This window comes from Amblyomma maculatum, unplaced genomic scaffold (genome assembly GCF_055883805.1).
Source record: "Amblyomma maculatum isolate TAMU_Amacu unplaced genomic scaffold, ASM5588380v1 scaffold_13, whole genome shotgun sequence".
Classification (NCBI taxonomy): domain Eukaryota; kingdom Metazoa; phylum Arthropoda; class Arachnida; order Ixodida; family Ixodidae; genus Amblyomma; species Amblyomma maculatum.
Genome location: NW_028146738.1, coordinates 2,816,628 through 2,835,725, shown reverse-complemented (window position 1 = coordinate 2,835,725; position 19,098 = coordinate 2,816,628). Strand labels below are relative to the sequence as shown.

General features: G+C 44.8%; 1 protein-coding gene across 1 annotated transcript in view; it reads left to right on the top strand.

Moving 5' to 3' along the window:
• LOC146172102 (uncharacterized) overlaps positions 1-16,508 on the top strand; it is a 31,124-nt gene extending 14,616 nt beyond the window's left edge. Inside the window, exons 5-8 of the mRNA XM_084585745.1 lie at positions 7,078-7,175; positions 10,230-10,321; positions 10,499-10,730; positions 16,485-16,508. Coding sequence (XP_084441871.1) covers positions 7,078-7,175; positions 10,230-10,321; positions 10,499-10,730; positions 16,485-16,508 — 446 coding nt within the window. The remainder of the gene's footprint in view (positions 1-7,077; positions 7,176-10,229; positions 10,322-10,498; positions 10,731-16,484) is intronic.
• The last annotated feature ends 2,590 nt before the right edge of the window (positions 16,509-19,098 follow it).

Genomic DNA, 19,098 nt, shown 5'->3' with positions numbered 1-19,098 from the left:
AACCATGAGCAGCGACAGCGATGACGACTGGTGGTCGACAAAAAAGACGTACCGAAAACAAATATAAATTTCACTCGGCAGACATTTATTCAACATTTCTTGCGTAGAGTAACGTCCTTTTCAGTTGTTATGACACAATAACGCACGCCCTCGTCGACGAAAGTTTTAGTGGGCACTGTAATTGCTTCATTCACGAAATTGCAAACATTGTGGCGCCATCTAGTGGCAAAACCTGAAAGCATAGCTCTCGTGGTGCGAAAGGGGGGTGGTTTTTATTTAAGGACACACTGGAGAGAGCGCAAAACATAATAAACTATGGCAAGCACTCCTAGAATAAAAAAGAACAACGTGCAGCTACGAAGATCAGCGATATTTTGCTAACATGTAGTCACGTGGAGGGCTACACTCAGAGTACTAGGGTTTCTCCGCTAGATAGCGCCTCGTTTGTTTTTATGCGATTTTCAATGGCAAATAAAATTGTAAAGCCTCTTTTCTTTGGTATTGTAGTGCTCGATCTGTACTATATGAGGCAAGGTCTTTTCATTTCCACCATAATCTCATGACATATTTTGGCCAGTGTTCTGTCCCTTTAAGAAGCTAAAGAAGAGGAAAAAATTGCGGGAAAACGGTATCTACTTGTCAGGTTGAAAGTTGGTGCACATTGATTTCAAAGCATTACTGAGAAGGAAAAAAGTAAAAGTTTGTTCCAAAGGCATAAAAAAAATGGATTGTGTTCAAAGCCGCCTCACTTTTTAGCAAAAAGATTTAAAGTATGTGGCGTCATCTGCTGGAACGGGCGGACAATGGTAAAAAAAGCCCTAGGGTTTTTGTCCGCCATGGGGTGGCGTCTTCGCCGCCAAGCTCCGCCCAAAGGGTCCAGTGGTGACCGCTGCGCCGCAAAAATGCACGCGATCTGCGCTTGCCAGCGTGATATTGGCCTATTAGTTAAGCAAAAAGTACTTCACATGCCTCTATTCTAATTTTAGGAGTGTTTATGCAGTACTTAATGCTTAAGTGGACGCAAGAATTGCATCTCTGAACTCAAATTTTGAAGCGTACGCGGGACATGCGGCTGCGCCGGGCTGGGTGCTTTCGGCTGCTGGAATCGTGCGGAAGACGCGAAAAAGTCATTTTTCATTCCTCGCGGTGACGATAATAGCAACAGAAGGAAGCTGTGGCCTCATGAGATTGGGCACAAGATTTTCATGGCCACGGAAAACACCCGACTATGCGAAGGGATTTCTGTCTGCTTAAAGAGCGGTTCGATTGCCCGGGATGGCCTTTGTTTGGGCATATGCTATTTCATGAGCAAAATATCAAGGACGCTATGACTGTGTAGCCATTACTTGTACTGTAGATGTCTAGTAAAAAGCCACCGCTAGCTTGCGCCCCCTTACTCTCCCCTAACAGACCAGGACTGCAGTATAACGCGTGGAATCAATGCTATCAAGCTGCTCATAATGGAAAGGCAATGCTTGGTAATGCTTATTATTATAATTTAGTCCATAGAATTCATCAGTTAATTGATGTAAATGAAACATTGGAACAAGAGGAGGTTGCAAATGTGTCAAAATTATCGAAATGGAGAGCCATTATTTGTCTATGCTAAATATGGGTGTACAAAATTAAAAACATTGTACCATAAAAGTGTAAAAACAACCGTGTGTGTGAAACGCTGTTGAGCCATTGTTTAACGGAGGAGTCCCGCAGCGTTGCATCGAATGCAAAAAGTTCCGCTGAACGCGAACAGGGACTCGTCAAGTTTCAAGAGGCAGCATCCAGGCTTACTGGTGACATTATTGCCCGGCAGCCTATAAGGAAAACGATATGAAGCAAATAAAGAATAAAAAAAGGGAGGAAGCATTATTTGTGAGCTTTGTATCGCATTACACCCGATTGTTTTTTTTTTGTGTAGTTGTTGGAAGATATACTTGCGTTGGTAATGTACGGCTGTAGAGAAACTGACTTTTCTCCAAAATAAACCTATTAGACTACTGTGTAAACAAAATAAACTCGAGCCAAAAAAGTGTGTAAAACGGAGTATACCTGAAGGGTTACAAACGCAATGACGCCCATATTGCATTAGAGCTCTGTGCGCAACGACGTTCCCAAAAGTTGCACAAAACTCGCAGTCTAGTTATTTTTTAGTAAGGAAACGAGCCCAATAAGTTTACTGAAATATCGTTTCTACTTCAAGTTCGCTACTAATTTCAAAGCATAATTAATGAAAAGTTTCCTAACCGCTATACGGAGGGGAATGGTTCAGAAGAATGAGCTGGCTTGTTTAACGCACGCGTTTTGTTTTTGTTTTTTGAGGTTTATGCTGCACACGCATGTTTAAGTTATTGTCCCGATCTTTTGAAGCTTCTTGAGCAGGATAGGACCCAAATCTGTTTAATTAACAGGTTTATGTGTGCACCGATCGCGGCTTCATGAGGACGCGGTATGCACGAAAGAGTGCGGCGCGTCGTCTGCTAGCGCTGCTCCCTGGACACCGCGAGAGGGCGCTCGTGTAGTTGTCGCTACTTTAAAAAAAAAATAGGGGGTCTTTTGTTAAAGTGAACCATTCTAGCTCCCTTCACTTTTGTTGCGCTGGTGCATTCAGCCGCCCGGCCGACAAGGGACAAATGTATTCAACAAATCGTGTGTCGTGTCATAACATCATCGTTGAAAGTCCGGACTAGGGTGCCTCGATGTAGCGCGCCGCCGTACAGGGTGGAGACACCGCCGTCGACGGCGCCATGTTGGGGCAAGCGTAGACACGGCGGGCTATGGAGCGTCGGCCCGATTTCTTGTTCAGCACGCTCTAGCGCTGGCAGGTTCAGCTGGTTAACGTTTTTACACACATACTCGCAATCCTGAGCGCTTTCGTGCTCGAAAAAAAAAAATGTGAAAGCAACTACTGCTTGCTAGCATGCGTAGTTCTAAGAGGAAATGATCAAATTGCAGATGGTAAGCATTTACTCGTTCGCCATCTCGGATGCTCAAATGCGGTTATTTTGAAGACTGGCTGTTTTATAAAGCAATGCACTTTGCTCTGCCGGACATGAATGAGTTTATGAGGTGCATAACATTCAGTTGCGTCTATTGCTATAGATCAACAACGATGTCTACGTTTCGGAAGCTTTCCTGGTTAACCTCTCTGCCTTCTCTCTCTTTGTCTCTCTAAGTTTCAGTCAGCCGTATACCGAAAAATATTTGTATCGCAATGGCCCATCGTAAACCGTAGAAAGACACAGCAAAAAAACGATGCGTAAATCAACCTTTGACACGTGTCGCACGCTGATGCACACGGCATTTTATTCCAAAACAATCCCCATCAAGACTTCGAAGCTGATTTTGGATGCACGCCTAGGAGACATCTTTTAATCAAGGTTGGCGCCAGCTACAGTTTTGCTGCCGTACCCATCATTCGATTTTTCTGGCTGACTTAGCAAATTCAAGTAAATGTGCAAGCGCATCGTCCCAAACCGTTCTAACAATCGTTTTATCAGCTTTGTGTGTTCCGCGCAATCAACCACTGGAATCGGAATGGTTTGTTCGATAAGGCATTAAACGGAGTTTACTAGACTCTTCAAATGGCAGATAATTTGTTTTGATACATTTTTACACACAATCAAACGATGTCGGGACAACCGTTGACTTGAGGAGCCACCGTCCATACACTGTGTTTGCCCTCGAACTGGAGCTGAAATGAGATAGGCGACGAAACAGTCATTTTGCGTCTTTTGTAGTGTGCATGCAAATGAATGAAATATTAAAAACATTACGAAAGCAATGCGATATTTACATGTGCGATCGCAAAATTTTTCTATGGATGCCAAGCAAGCGACAGCACCAGTTCGGGTGACAGGCGGTCAAATTTAGCTTCACCTAAATTTGGCTTAACCTCAGACGAGTGCGGAGACAACAGGGTGTGCACATCGCCTTGCGGTGCGTAATTAATAACACAGGGAAGGAAAAGCTGCATTCGGGATGAACTTTTGTACTGCGCAAGCACCTTGCTTCCTCACGACCGCTTTCACAACATGATGCCGCTACACCTTCCAGCTCACGGGATCAGTTTCTTTGTGACTTGTCGAGCTACCAATCATATACTTAAAACGACCTAATTTTCATGAGAACCCAATTTTTTATATTATTGCGAATCTCAGAAACCTCGCGAAAAACTGCTCCTGTGTATAATTTAAAAAAAAACAGCTTCAGAGGACCTGTTATCTCTGTTTCGCGAGATGTTGTACTAGCGATATGCCGGGCACACTTGCTAAATTCCAGCGAGCCCACTCACCGGAAGTTTTTTTTTTTTTTCTTTTGCGACCAAAATAATTGTTACAAACTGCGTTTCACTTCCTAATCTGTCACGAGGTGACACGCCATTCGTCGCTCTCCCTTGTATTATTTCCCGAGAAGGAGAGAGAGAATGTAATCCGTGTGAATCTGAAGCCTCGGCGGTTGACACTAGCTTTCAAGATCGAGTGTAAAGGGGAGCGATCGAAAGGGCGCAGTGGTGCATTCCTTTGCCAAATACCAGGCTCGACCTTCTCCGCATGCTCTTGGTTCGGCTATGAACACAGAAAGGGAGGAGATCCTCATCAACAGATATTATTGTGTGACAGTACGCGAATGATACTAAAGTCGAGTGTCACTCACTGAAAGTTACACTAAATTTTTCCGAGTGACTGCAACATAGCAGACGCAATTGTCCATATATTTAGCTTATAAGCCCTCACGTACGCTGAAAATTCAAAATTTAGACTTAAAAACACACCGCGCTAATCCCGATGCTTTAACCTGCTTCAACGTTGAAGGCGGACCAAAATCTGTTGCGCAAAACGCTAGATTGGGAAGCCAAAACCCGCACAAAGCTCGTGCTTACAAGCAAATGGGTGAAGCGGCGTGAGGTAATGTCCTTCCAAACAGAAGTGGGTAACTGCATTAGAAAAGTACAAAAATATATTGTAAAACGCTTTCGTATAAACAGATGCAGACCGCAAGAAAGACGACACGCGCACATATGCAGGCGCAGGTGTGTGTTTGTCGTCTTTCTAGTGGTCTGTGTCTGCGCTAGACCTTTTTTTTTTTTTACACAATCGAATTGCACCTATTCGCTCAAAAGAAATTTTACGGATGCATAAAAGCAGCACAGGTATTGTGGCTTACCTCGCAGATCTACGCGTTGCGATTCGCCGTCCAGTCTTCACGCTTCACTTTCGCCTGCCATACATTTCTCCGTCTCTTATCCCGTGGAAAACAAAATCATCTGGCTTCTTTATTTTTGCTGCGTCAGCACAGAATGGAACCCAAGAGCCCGGCATGCTAGTTTTCGTGACTGAACACAGTACAATCGCCCAGCGCACAGCACAACCGCTTCGGATACTCCGTAGCAACTGCACGAAGCGACTTGCCCCAAGATGGCGAGCGCGGAGAATGCGACGGCGCGGGGCATGCCAAAGGGTGTCACCACCCTGTACGGCGGCGCTGGTATTGAGGCACCCTAGTCCGGACAGGAGGCAGTCGCTGCGGTGAGCTGCGGCGCATTAACGTGACGACAAACGTTGACACTTTCGCGCAAGCACTTAGTAAAAAAACCTACTGCAAAATGCCAGCCAGTGATCAATTACAGCAGTTAACGTTTTAGTTAACCTGCTACGTGTCTATGGTCCCCTGGATCTCACCCGTAGGATCACTAATTCGAAATAACGCAGTCCAGGTGCCAGGTGTGACCATCAGCTATTTCAACCCCTCAACGGAAGTGTGTTACACAAGCAGTTTCGGCAAAGTACTCAAGGGCGTGGCTTACAAAATGAAATGTAAGACGTGCAATCATTTAGAAAAAGACATAATGGTTAAAATTAGTGCAAGCAATTTCACTTTTCACGTAAATCCATGCTTTATTCGCACATCGACAAACGTTATTTACCTTCTGAATGCTGATTCAGTCATAAGCAGTCCATAGGTGAGACAAAAATCTTTGAACATAGGGCTAAATGGTCATTGGGCAGACATAGGCAAAAACCTCACGAAAGCATTTTCTCAGCATTTCAATCAGAAAGATCATATGTTCAAAAAAATTTAATTATTTTCCCGTTAGGCTATAAAGCTTCAAGGGACAGAAAATATGGGGAGGCATATCAATCTGCACATTTGGAATATTAGAACCAACAGGAATAAAGATCTCGAAAATAATATTACAATCCTTTAAATACATTCCCTCTGCGCCATAGCAAGTCGGGGAAAACAATCCTATATAGCGTTAATTATACAGTTTGTTCACAACATGTGTACACTCTATCCACGCTCCGGAATAGCATACGCTGCATGTGTTTTTCCAAATATGTTTCTTTCTTGTCACTTGTCACTTTCGTGCCCCCTTGAATCCTTCTCTTCAGATAACACCTTGCGGAAAGCTTTTGATAACTGTTCCCCTGCAGCTGCATTCTTATCAGGACCTTTTGAAATGCCTTTCCCCTTTCACGAAAGGCGTGTCAGCATCGAACCTGTTATAGGTGTTGACTCATCATCGACCATGCATTGGAATTTTTTTTTCTGCTGCCGCTTTTTATGTTATTTTTTCAGCCCACGGGACCCCGGTTCCAGGCTTAGAAAGGCATACCCCTTAAACACTCTTTCTCTCCTTTCCCTACTTCTTTCTCCCCGTCCCTCCTCCCTCCCACCCCGATGGCTGTTATTCGGAAGCAAAATCATGATCGCGCTGCCCTGATGGCGACAAGTCTATTTGCCGAAACGTTGGCTCGGCTCTAGAACTGAGGCTCTCCCTCAACCCTTGTTCAGTGTCTCTTTCATACTGTGTAGCCATCTTTTTTCTCTAGTTCTACCCTGGATCCTCAAGTCCTCAATTTAATTTTATTAGACAAACAGTTTCGGCGAAGTAAATAAGCGGGACGCTAGCGGGATGCAATATTAAAAAAATAATTCAAGCGCATACTTTTCTTTTTTGCGATGTGTCCACTAATCGGTTATAGAGCCTCCATACACTCGGCGCTTAGTGTCAGCTGAACGATGTACTGCACTGACTTTAAAATGCCCTGTACCTTTGTCCTGATGTGGCTGTTACAGGACGAACCTGGAAAGTCAGGTTTTCTGTTGGAGATCACGTCGTATGGTCGCTGCACTACACTGACGAAAACAAAAAATTCTTTCCGGCAAACGGACTGGTAAGCCATTTTATTTTCTCTTTTACTGACTCATTGCTAAAAACAGTGTGTTTGTAAAGATAACGTATATTCTCAATGCATAGTGTATGCACCGCCTTATGTTCCACCAAGCTTTTAGACTGTGAATGAACTGCTGCCACAGACTAATTTTTCCGTACAGGCTTCGCTATAAACATATACTGATGACAACTTCGTCTGTTTTTGTGGTTTAAAATTTGTTGTTTGGTTTATTAAATGAAAATTGTAAATTCGCTTATAGGAAAGGAAAGGCGCAGTCTCTCTCACACTTCTCGGTGAACACATAACCCTAGCCGTAAGGGCTAAGGAGTGAAAGTAGGAAGAGCGAAAAGGTGCCGCAGTGCTGGGGCTCTGCTAGAATTTCGACCACCTGGGGATCGTTAACGTGCACTGACATCGCACAGCACACGGCAGCCTTTGTGCTTTGCCTCCATCAAAATGGGGCAGCCACTGTCGAGTTCGAACCTGGAGACTTGGGATCAGTAGCTGAACGACTTAACCACTGCTGAGGGTAAACTTTCCGTTGCTAAATTAGGGTGAGAAAATTGCACATCCATTAAGCGAGGATACAACAATCGGTTCCAGAATTCATGCGTTGACTGAGATCCTTAACGTCCCGCGAAGGTTCTTTGCAACCGAAAGCTGCATCCAGTTCTGAGTGAGTCGAGTTTTAAACTGGAAAGTTACTTTGCCACCACTCGGTTCAAAGTTGTGAAATAAATATCCAATAGGACACCGTGATTGTCCTTTGGTAGTGATTGTAGGTATGGCGTATCATCTGAGTGCGTATTCTAAATCAGCATCTACGTCACCACTTTCAACTTGGGAGACCAGCCAGTTTTTGGCGATACCGCTATTTTAATTTATGGTGGAGAGGGGCGAGAATTACTTCAGCAATCTTTTGAGTCAAATGCGCCTGTTTCTAAATACACGCTGTAATTTCTCGTTAAACGCGAAATACAATTTATTGGCATTGTTCATGTGAGAGTACACGAAATAATATTCTAGTGCAATGGATCTGTATAGAATGTAGTAAAAGAGTGAAGTTTAAAGCATTGTGTGGAGTTTGTAACTAATAAACAATTATTGAAAAACGGCTGTTCGGCGGCCGATACGGTGTCGTCCACCTCACCACGACTTCACTAGCGCCTCTGCGGTTTGTACGTAGTGGTTGAGATCTGGATGAACCTTTAGACCTGGCTGTGCCCAAGTAACTAGTGCGAGGCCCAGTGGGGCGAAGATTATAACTGCCTAGAGGCTGTCCTTTTTCTCAATTTTTTTCTCTTGCATGGGTGCGTCTGAGTAAAGGCTGAGCTACATGTACGTGAAAGCTCACGCGAACGCGAAAGCGACGGCGGCATGCGTCGTGCGAAGCCTCCGCGCGAACAGATATGCATGTGTCGCTTGGCTCGTCCCTCGGACATGCCGAAATAGAAAATTTCGCGTGCTCGGTCGGAAGTGCATGCCCCATTAGCCAATCACGAAGCTTTCGTCACTGCCGCTCATTTCGCACGGTTTTGTTCTTTTGCAGTGTTGCATTGTGATTATGCATTACCGTGTAAATTGTTCGCTTCGTACGAACAATGGTGAATGACCAAGGATTCGAAGGACTGTCTGATCGCAACCAAAACAAAAACAAAAAAAAACATGAGATGATGTGACTACACGTATAGTGCAAGTTAACACAAGTTAGACGCTTCAAATCCATTTTATTTTGCATGTTTTCGCAAAATACTTCAATTCTTGAAATTGTTATAACTGTTTTTGCATTTGCAATAGTTCTGCGGTGTACTATGCCAGCAACATTGAGCGCCGTCGCCGTTTCGCGTTGCCGCCAGTTGGCGCTGTCGCGTGCATGTATCTTGCCCAGTAGGCGACGGAGCGAACCATGATCGCTTTCGCCGCGTCGCTCATTGCATCGCTCTCTTTTTCGGTCACATGTAGCTCACTCTTTAAGAGGAGAGAAGAGATGCATCATGTTTATTCGGCGATGTTTCCGGTGCTGATAATGCACACTAACCGTTTTTGCGGTTCGGGGCAAGCGATTGAATGCCGACCTGTACGGCGATTATTCCAACCTTCTTGAATATCCTCTATGGTGTCCTTAAAGAACCACACAATGATATACCACATACCTAAATTATATATGTTTTGAAACTGTTTATTTATTTAGCCTGGGCTTATCATTGGAGGAAAAATGAAAGCAGCCCTAGCGAGCTAGTAAAACACAGCCGGTTCTCCCTAATTAAAATAAATCATAATTTTAATCTAGTTCAACAGCCGCATTCAAGCTTTGGTTCCTATCATGCTGCCCAAACGTTCTGCATCAAGATCGAGAGCTCGCTAATGTTTACGCTTTTTACGATTGCAGAGTGAACTACAAAATTTTAGAGGATCAGTTAAAGGCTCCATTCGACAGCGCGAAATATCGGTGCAGTCGAGTGAAAAAAAACATTATGAGACAGCGTAATGCGCGACAAGAAAAAAAGCTTTGCTTCTCTGCTGTCTTGACTATTAACATGGTGCACTGAAAGCCAGCAAAGCCTTTAAACACGTGTCAGTGTGTTGTTTTTCCCTTCATACGTGATCAAAGAGATACGAAGCTTTGGTCGCCTTTGTTCAGGTAGTAGACGCTTCCATTCTTATTTTGTAACTCCCCCTAGAGAGCGAGAAGAGCCCTGGCCCCATTCTGAGGGCAGCTCTACTTGTAATGAAGGAAAAAAGGGGCTTGCTAATTTGACCACGTTCAGAAGGGCAACATTATTTTCACTGCACAGAATTTCAGCCAGCTAAAGTTTTTTCTTTGCATGAACAACTCGGCGCCCCTAAGCCTATTCGACACGCCATTGAACGCTTTCTTCTTTACCCTCCTAAATGAGACATGCGGTAAAGCTCAGCGCAACAAAATTTGTGGAGATTTTCTTCTCTCTAGCAACCACCAACTTTTCATTCTACAGACCAAGCTCTCGCTTTGCATGAATCAAAAAGGTGATGAACATGCCAACTTACGCTTGACAACCTCGTTGTTGCCCGCAGGGACCATCATTCTGGTTTCCGGGGTTAAAGCTCAAAGTCGGTACGTCAGTAAAATTCCAGGGCGAAGTCGTCCGGTTCAACGAGGCAGACATGTAAGCAATAATTTCTATTGTCCGAACTCCTCTCCAGGTGGAACAAAGCAAACATAATAGACTCCATGGTATATGAACTTTGAGTTTTTTGGTATACACACGCCCCTTTGATATCAGCTCTGGTTTCTATGTCTAGAATAAGTATGCATTCTTACTTGCATTACTTTTATTTTGCAGCATTGAAGCGAACTTTGGCCATCCCGACATGAACCTTGCGTACAATTCCGGAAGTTGGTACGTGGGTAAAACCATCGCTTTCCTGGTAAAAAGGACGGAAGAGTCGTTTCTGGTTCTAACAGATTTTGCAAACGAGAACGCCAAAAGAGTAACGCCCCGAGACGAGCCGTACAAGAGCGGAGAGATCAAGCCGGAGTTCAGCGACAGTTTCCGACTTTTGAACGTCTATGTCGTAAGTGCGCCCTGTTTGTTTTGCGATTCGGCATGAAATAATGTTCACAAAGTATCATGCGCCTTTACTAAACTTAATATGATAAAGTAATGTCCTCTTAATTCCGTCTAGTCTACAGCTTTCAGTTATGGTGAAGACTACGCCATCTGGATAACTGAATTCGCCGTGTTCCACTTGCTGATGGGGAACACTTTTGTTCACGAGAAACAAAGCATTAACCTTAATACGACTCACTAAAAAGCCGTCCAAAGTGCTACGCGGAGAATGCCGGGATGGTATACGGGATAGGAGGTTGCGCCTCATAACACAACGCGCGAGCAAGTGAATTGTTGGTGCACAAAAAACAGTATGTCGAGTCAGGAAGCATACGCTGCAAAAAAACAAAACGGCGCCGAGCTCGATGGGACGCCCATGTAAGAAGCAATCCTAATCGAATGCCACAGTCATTCTTGGCACTTGCAAATACATTGGAGGTGTTGTGGTAGGACCTTGGAATGGGTTAGGAGGGCATGTGCTAGGGCTATACGACGGAAAATAAAATGCTCGAGCCGGGGGCGGCAAGGCAGTGGCGGCTGCTTCCTTCTAATGGTTCTGACGCTTTTGCTCTTCTCGCGTCTCTCACAGCAGAGTTGCTTTGAGGCATTAAAACCCATAAGCTAGACCAAACTATTTCTTCAACGTAGTCACTGTAACAAGAAGTTCGTACGATACGGCAGCTCGAAAATTTCAAGCCCCCCCCCCTCCCTTCCCCTTTATGTGATGTCGTCGGGGCCGCTTTCACTACACCGAGACTTGCGTATGAACCTGGAGCTAGCAATACGGGTGGAATGGAGGATGATATAGAGGAATACAACTCAAGTCTCACCCCGCCGGGGTGGCGCAGTGGTTACGGCGCTCGACTACTGTTCCCAAGGATGCGGGATCGAATCCCGGCCTCGGCGGCCGCTTTTCGATGGAGGCGAAAAGCAAAAGCGCCCGTGTGCTGTGCGATGTCAGTGCACGTTAAAGAACCCCAGGTGGTCGAAATTTCCGGAGTCCTCCACTACGGCGTCTCTCATAGCCTGAGTTGCTTTGGGACGTTAAACCCCACAAACCAACCAACCAACCAACAACTCAAGTCTGCAGTAACTGCCACACTCAATTACTCCGTGACAGAAAGTATTCCGCTTTTAAAAGCTTTGTTGTCACCTAACTAAACAGCTAAGTATCAGGCCAAAATATATGCTATTAAATTTCCATGCCCCTTGCTTTTTCGCTTTTGTGAAAAATAAAACTGATTACGTTTACTATTCAGCAGAGTAATACACTCGACACGTATGCCATGGCCGAAAGACAGCACCTGCTGTTTTTTCCTACTTCTAACCATAATCAAACGCAGCCAGAGGTGACGCAAAGGAAAACAATGAATCGGAAATAATCCCCAATCTGCACAATTTCAAAGCAGGGAAAGAAATTTGGCTCTTGTTTCGCCGTATGACGGCGGTAAATATATGAGTCTCAAGAGCGGAATAGAGCAGATTTTAAGCGGCACTTTGCCTGGAGTTCCTATGGTTGGTTGCGAGTCGCTCCCATAAATATGCAACCACTCAGATTATTTTATATTCGTTGAAATGCGCATCCAACACTCGAAGTTCCGGTCTGCAGGAACGCGGCAATATTGGCGTAATTTTCAAGGGCGATCGTGTACCGCACCTTTTTTCGTCGTGTACCGCACCGGTTGTGCTAGTTGTTTCCCTTAGTTCCTTTTCTCATTTATCAACTCAGTCTCAAATGGCACTTCTGCCCATAGGGTTGGCAACCATTCGATAAAAGAGCGCTGCGCTAACTCATTTTCAAGATTCAGCCACGCGGCATGCATCGCATCTCGAGGCATTCCGATAAAGAGCGTTTCACGAGCGTTAAACAGATTGCACGTAGTGCATGCATGGGTATCTCAGCAGCCCAAGCTACCAATAACATTGCTAACTTCGTAAACATGTGTTGGTTTGTGGGGTTTAACGTCCTAAAGCGACTAAAGCTATGAGAGACGCCGTAGTGGAGGACTCCGAAATTTTCGACCACGTGGGATCCTTTAACGTGCACTGTCATCACACAGCACACCGGAGCCTTGCTTTTCGCCTCGATTGAAAAGCGTCCGCCGAGGCCGGGATTCGATCCAGCATTCTTGGGAACAGTAGTCAAGCGCCGTAACCACTGTGCCGGGGAAAATATGTGTGGTATACAGCCTATTGCTAAAGAGGGAAGAGCCCCTCCCTTCAGCAGCATAGAAAAACAGGCACACAGGGCTTTTTCACCTCTAAGAAAAATCTTTCAATTAAACGGCAATGTTGTGAGGGTACACGCAGAGATGCTTCACATCTTGTGGTAAGACACCGGTAGTATAGTACTCTGAATGCAGAAATGCAGTTTTATATATTTTCAATATAGATGAGGGAAGATGGCCTGCCGCTGTAGTCGTTCTGTGCAGGTTCGTACAAACCAGATATCACGCGTCATAAGACCGTTTTTGATGGCTTCTGGACGCCTAAAGCAAACTAAATGGACTGATTTTGGGCCACTACATTCTGACCAATAACCATCCAAATGAGACTGGGCCCAAATACCGTGGGGTGATCAACCGCAATCTAGATACCCACAATATGCAGTGCTTGTTTCCATCCATCTAAGCACTATGACGACTTAGATGTTCCCGTGTCATCAGAGGGTAGTTTTAACTAGCCGCGGAAGAGCGGGTTTACGCCGCGTGTGCGGCGTGAATGATTAAAAAATCCCGAGAGCCCTGATCTACACTGCGGAAATGCGAAAGCCTAAGTGCTGCTCGTGCACAAGGTGCATCACGTCTGACCTCTTTATCATTAGCAACTAAATGCACCGTCATTAGCCTTGCCAATGTGACCATTGTCGTTACATCCCTTACAAAAAAGCTCAATGAGTTTTTGATTAAATGTTAATTACATTTCTCATCATGCACATTAACATTTCTATACATTTTTTGATGCATTTTTGATGAGTTTCACAAGAAAGTTGGCCACCATGTTTCTGGTTGGTACCTAATGTGTGCATTTCTTGTGTGTTGTTCATGAGTGTTGACCAATGAGCGCCTGATGGCTTTCACTTTTGCATAAAAAGTAAAAGCTAAAACGTAGCGAAGCACCTCAGCTACATTAAAAAAGCTAAAAAATAAAAAAAAAATTAAAACTAAGCGAAAAAAAAAACTGCACTTCTGGCGCGACGCGAACTCAGTACCTCTTATTCCGTAGCTTTCTACGCTAACCACTCAGCCACTCGGGGAACTCGTAACGTTGGTAACATATTTGCTTCTTATGTCTGGACTGCATTCATAAGATTGGGACTTAATGTTTCGAAGCATGTTTCAAAGTGTACAGGCCATTGCGGCTGCTCTAACAATTACAAGTTCTTGACCATTAGAACTTGCATCTAATGTTCTGGATACCTGTGCGCACTATTTTGTCCACTGGAGTCATTTTAACATGTCGACTTTGGCATCTCCGGCAAATTTATCAGCGCTGGCTCTTTGGTGGTTGCTACCTTGGGCGTAATTTTCGCTGAACACAGAGCTGTAGCACGAACCTTTAAGGAAAAAAAGTGCGGCCAAGCTTCAATACCGGCAAGCGCAGCAGCGTCAACACTATTTTACTGGTAACTAAATCTTATTTGTGTCTAAACATTTCGGGAAGCAATGCGATGACTGAGGGCTCGGCTAATCTATACGCAGAGCAAGAAGGAGCTCGAAAGCTTAAGAAACACGCAAAATATTATGCATTATAAAGAAGGCATTGCTTCTCGTGCCCTGGTCGCGCACATGTTCCCAGGACGGTCCAGTTCCGAGGCAACGCACGGCTCGGGTTACGTCCGCGCTTCGTCTTCGGCGCAGGCGGGGTACCCCTGCTGGTCTTTCCGAAGCGGCCTGCTCGCAGGTGCAAGGAGGCATTGGAAATGGAGCGGCCGTGCGTCCGTTTGCTTGGAGGCGGTGTGGCAGTGCGTCGGTTCGCGTACACAACAATATCCTTGCCCGTAACACCCTAAAGCATATTGTCCAAACATAGCACCCCTTCGCTTCGCAAGAAGTGATTTGCAATAGCACAAACACCCAAGACTCAGGGTGTAAGCGTGTTTTGAATGAAACAAATGCCCAAAAAGTTTTTTTTGTTTTTACAGTGCATGCTAAACAGAAATGAAAACATAGTAAAGTTTATACATTCGCTTAGTGATGCATACTTTCTCTCATTGGAGAAAGTCAATGTATTTCCACATTAGCTCCTATACAAAAATACTGTGTTTTCCAAGCACAAAACTTCTTGGGTAATCTCAAATGAAAGTCTGTTGCGGATCTCATGTTAAAACACATAAAAGTGGTTTCATAGGCAACATCCTACATATGCTAAACAGAAATGCAAACATAGGGCTCTGAAAGTGTGCAGTTAACAAGGAAAGAATATATATTCACTTAGTGATGTATACTTTTACTCATTTGAGAAAGTCAATGTATTTCCACATTAGCTCCTACCCAAAAATACTGTTACGTTTTCCAAGCAGAAAACTTCTTGTGTGATCTTAAAGGAAAGACTGTTGCGGATCTGATGTTAAAACACATCTAATCTTGAATCTCCTTTGAGTGGTTGATGACTCATCAAAACCACATTACGTGCGTAACAGAAATTCAATAACTATTTTTGTAAGGGATAAGTGGAGGGTTCTTGGAAGAGTTACCGAAATGCTTTCAGAGCGTTTGACGTTTAGAGCTGTTTTCTTCCGCCTCTGCCATTTCACCTTTATGGGACGGATAGGTTATCTTCTAATACTGCTGTCACACGGGCACGCCTGAACTCCTTTTAACTCCCTTCAACCAAGGTAGTCTTTATCTCAATGGAGATACGCACCGTGTCACACGGCAGTACTTTAGGAAAGGAAGTTTAAGGAAGTTCCTAGCGTAACTAGTTCCAATTATCTCCCTCGAGCAGGTAAAGGGAGTACTCTGGTTCCCCGTGAGCTTTAGTGCAGGTTTTAAAAGAAGCACTTAAGCATTAATTTTGCGTTTTTAACTCATTTTTATACTGTAGCACAACGTAAAACATGGAAAAAAGGAAATGCGCTAATATCTAAGCATACACGCAGGAATTTTGCTAACACATTGTGGCCAGCAGAAAGGACAAACCCACTATGCTAGTAAAAGTACCAGCGCATTCCTTACATATGAATGAAGGTACATTTATATTTTAAATTCAATTCAAACTGTTGAAAAGAAAGCAGATAAAAAATAATTTACATGTTTCTAACTTGATTATTTTATATGCATACACAAAATGAACAGTGCCTAATGGGACCCTGACGGCGTCTTTGAGGAGCTCGTTCTTAGCCGTGTGATACGGCGACAACTCCTTTGGGGCTGAACTCCCTGCGTGGTCCTTTATGGAAAAGAAGTTCGAGGGAGTTGGGACTTGCCCGTGTGACAGAAGTATAACCAGCACTTCCATCCATATGGAATTATTAGGCTGTTCATAAGTCGGTGGCTTTCACCGTCATCCTACTCAGCCATGCATTTCTGATGAATGCCGGAGAAGTGAAGCACCGCACTCCGATCTGCAAACAACGTTGCGCATTTGTGTGCATCGCTACGGTTGTAAATTCTGATTGCTCTACGATTTACGTCAGCGCTCGTCGTCACTTGTATGGATCGGCAGCGCGACTTATGTGAAACAGAATTCTGATCTGGGCTTGTTTTTTTCTTTTCAGGAGTGGAGCACGTTTACTTCCTAGCGAACAGAAGAATTATACGAAGCTTTTCGAATTCACCGAATATTCATTTCGAGAACAAGATATGGTCGTTTACCGCGTGCGATATTTTGAGAGGACACAATGCTGATATTCACAATAAAAATTTAATAAAGACGTTTCCGCGTCATGTTTCCGCGCGGCTTTCAGCATGACATGTTTTAAAATAAGGAGGAGTTATTGCTTAAGATTTAATGTGTCGTGGATAGTTTTAATTCGTTTTACACGTTACAAAAACTTAGGTAGAGCGAAGCTTAGTGTTCGGCACATTAGTCACCCAGAGCTTATAGTGTAACTGGCGGCCGACTGGTCGGGTAGAGGTCAACTGCTTGCTCCTTATGATCGTCATTATCGTCGTCGTATTTAAGAGCCTTGGAGATGAAGTCGAAGGCCTTTGTGGTGTTGCTTCTGCCGGATCAGCAGGCTCGCATAGCACTCCCCACTGGCGGCTGGCATCGCTTCGGAGCAGCCCCCTGGGTGCACAGCCATCGCTGGAGCCACAACACCACAAGCACCGGGTAGAAGATCAAGCCCACGCTTCCCAGGGTGCCCCGGCGCCCTGATGCTGCAGCAGCATCCGGCGTGCCGACGTCGTCGGCGGCGGCGGCGGCGTGGTTCGTGAAGTTGTTCTTTGGCACGGCGACGCTAGCAGCCACCTACACGTCGCCGTCACAAACCACTCGTCAGCTTCTGTGCTCCTCTCGAGCGCTGTTCGGTTCGCAAACCTAAAGATATGACCGCTACAAAGGTCTTTTGATAGTAGCTCCTGTCCTACCCTGCCTCGTCCTCTCATCCTTTATTGCGGTAAGCTTTGTGTGTGACAATCCCTACACCAACAGATATTCCTTTCTGAATTCTTAATAACATGGCGTAATTTACTTGTTGCATAAAGTACATAACTAACGCAGCCCGCCGTCTAAAATAACAAACAGCAGATTTTCTGTGCGGTTTTTGAAAGTCAACCTGTTGTAATAACAGAAATATCTGTACTAACGAGTGAATTTCCTGTAGATACAACAGACAATTATTTCAGAACTACAGACAACAAATTTGTAAGGAAGAAAAAAAACACAGAACTACAGGAAAGTACCACAAAACTATCGGATATTCCGATGCTTACGACAGAACCAAAAAATATTTTGTCGTATTTTTGACACACTGATGTAGCATTTTTCGACTGGGAGAAATTGAAGATTTTAGCTCCGTTGAATGAATTAAGAAATCCATCGTCTTGGGAAAACCACGGCGCGAATTACGGGCTATACCTACTTTTTAGGGCGAGCATCCTCGGTTGGTTGGTTATTTTTTAGTGTTTAGCGTCCTAAAGAAACTGATTTTCTCGCTCGTGGTTAACTGATCTCCTTAGTCTTGGGCAGCGCAGCTAACGCATCTATCACGTGCAGTAAACGCTGTCTTAGTCGGCATGAAGTTGTAAGTTGCAAGGATGCGTCTATTGCTGTATATCTTGACGTCCATGTGTACACAGTCATGCTTTCTCGGTAGTGCTAAAGAGGCCCGGACAGCAAGATAGCGACCGCTAAGCTATTTCTTGGAAAGATCTATGGTCTTGACGTGCGATGCTTTTCGCGTTGCTACGGGAGAAGATATCGAAACATGAGCTACGATGTTCAAGGTGTCGGTGCCGTTTTATACGTCTCATCTGCTTCCAAGGTTAATTGTACTATAGCCGCAGCCTGCCGCGCGGTAGCTACTACGGGTGGCCTGTACAGTTCAATAGAAGTTTCCACTTATGAGAGCAGCGCTGCCTGTATTTCGTGAATGGAATATTGCTTACGCGAAATGTGTGCACGGATCTCTGGAGCCCATAGTCGTATCTACTTAAACAAGGAAACCAGGTTACTCTTGTATCATAAAGAGCCGTGAATAAGATCTTGCATCTGCTTCCTAACACGGTGGTGTTAAAGACCACGCTCTCCGAAAGATTCCGGAGTTCGTGTTGCCCGCGTCATCATCGGCCCCGTGAGAGAAGCATCATGGGCATGACTATGGCCGATGATATAGTCGGGGACTGATAAGCCTTTTGGTTTAACCACGTCAAGGGACCACTTGACACTGCAAACCTGACAGCAGCTGCCAACACCGGCTTGTCAGTCAGACTGAAAGGTGAGATGAGAACCCTTCAGTACCGTTGCATTCTAAGTGATTAGTGATTAAGCCTGTGGAGAAGTGCATGGACCCAAACACGAACCCGAATGTGGAGTCGCGGACGGGAGGCGTTGACGCTATCGCGTCATGGCATTTAAAGCGGAGGTGAAATGTCCCCTCACTCGCTTCGTTTTTTGCTCCGTCTCTCTTGTCGACAGGAAATAAATTGCTACGGTCTAAAACAGTTGGCCTTCGGCCATCAGAAGCACTGCTGTTAAAACACATCTTCTTCCCCTCCTGTGCAAATGCGAACAAGAAGAGCCAATACAGAAGTTAGTCTGTCTCATCTTACCAGCTCTGCTGGCAGTTCTCGACTTTGATTTGGGTCCTGGAGTGTGCTTGCCTCCGTTGGCACTGGAACATCCCCGTGGGCGCTCTCCACGGCAGCTGGGGGCGGCGACTGAGCATT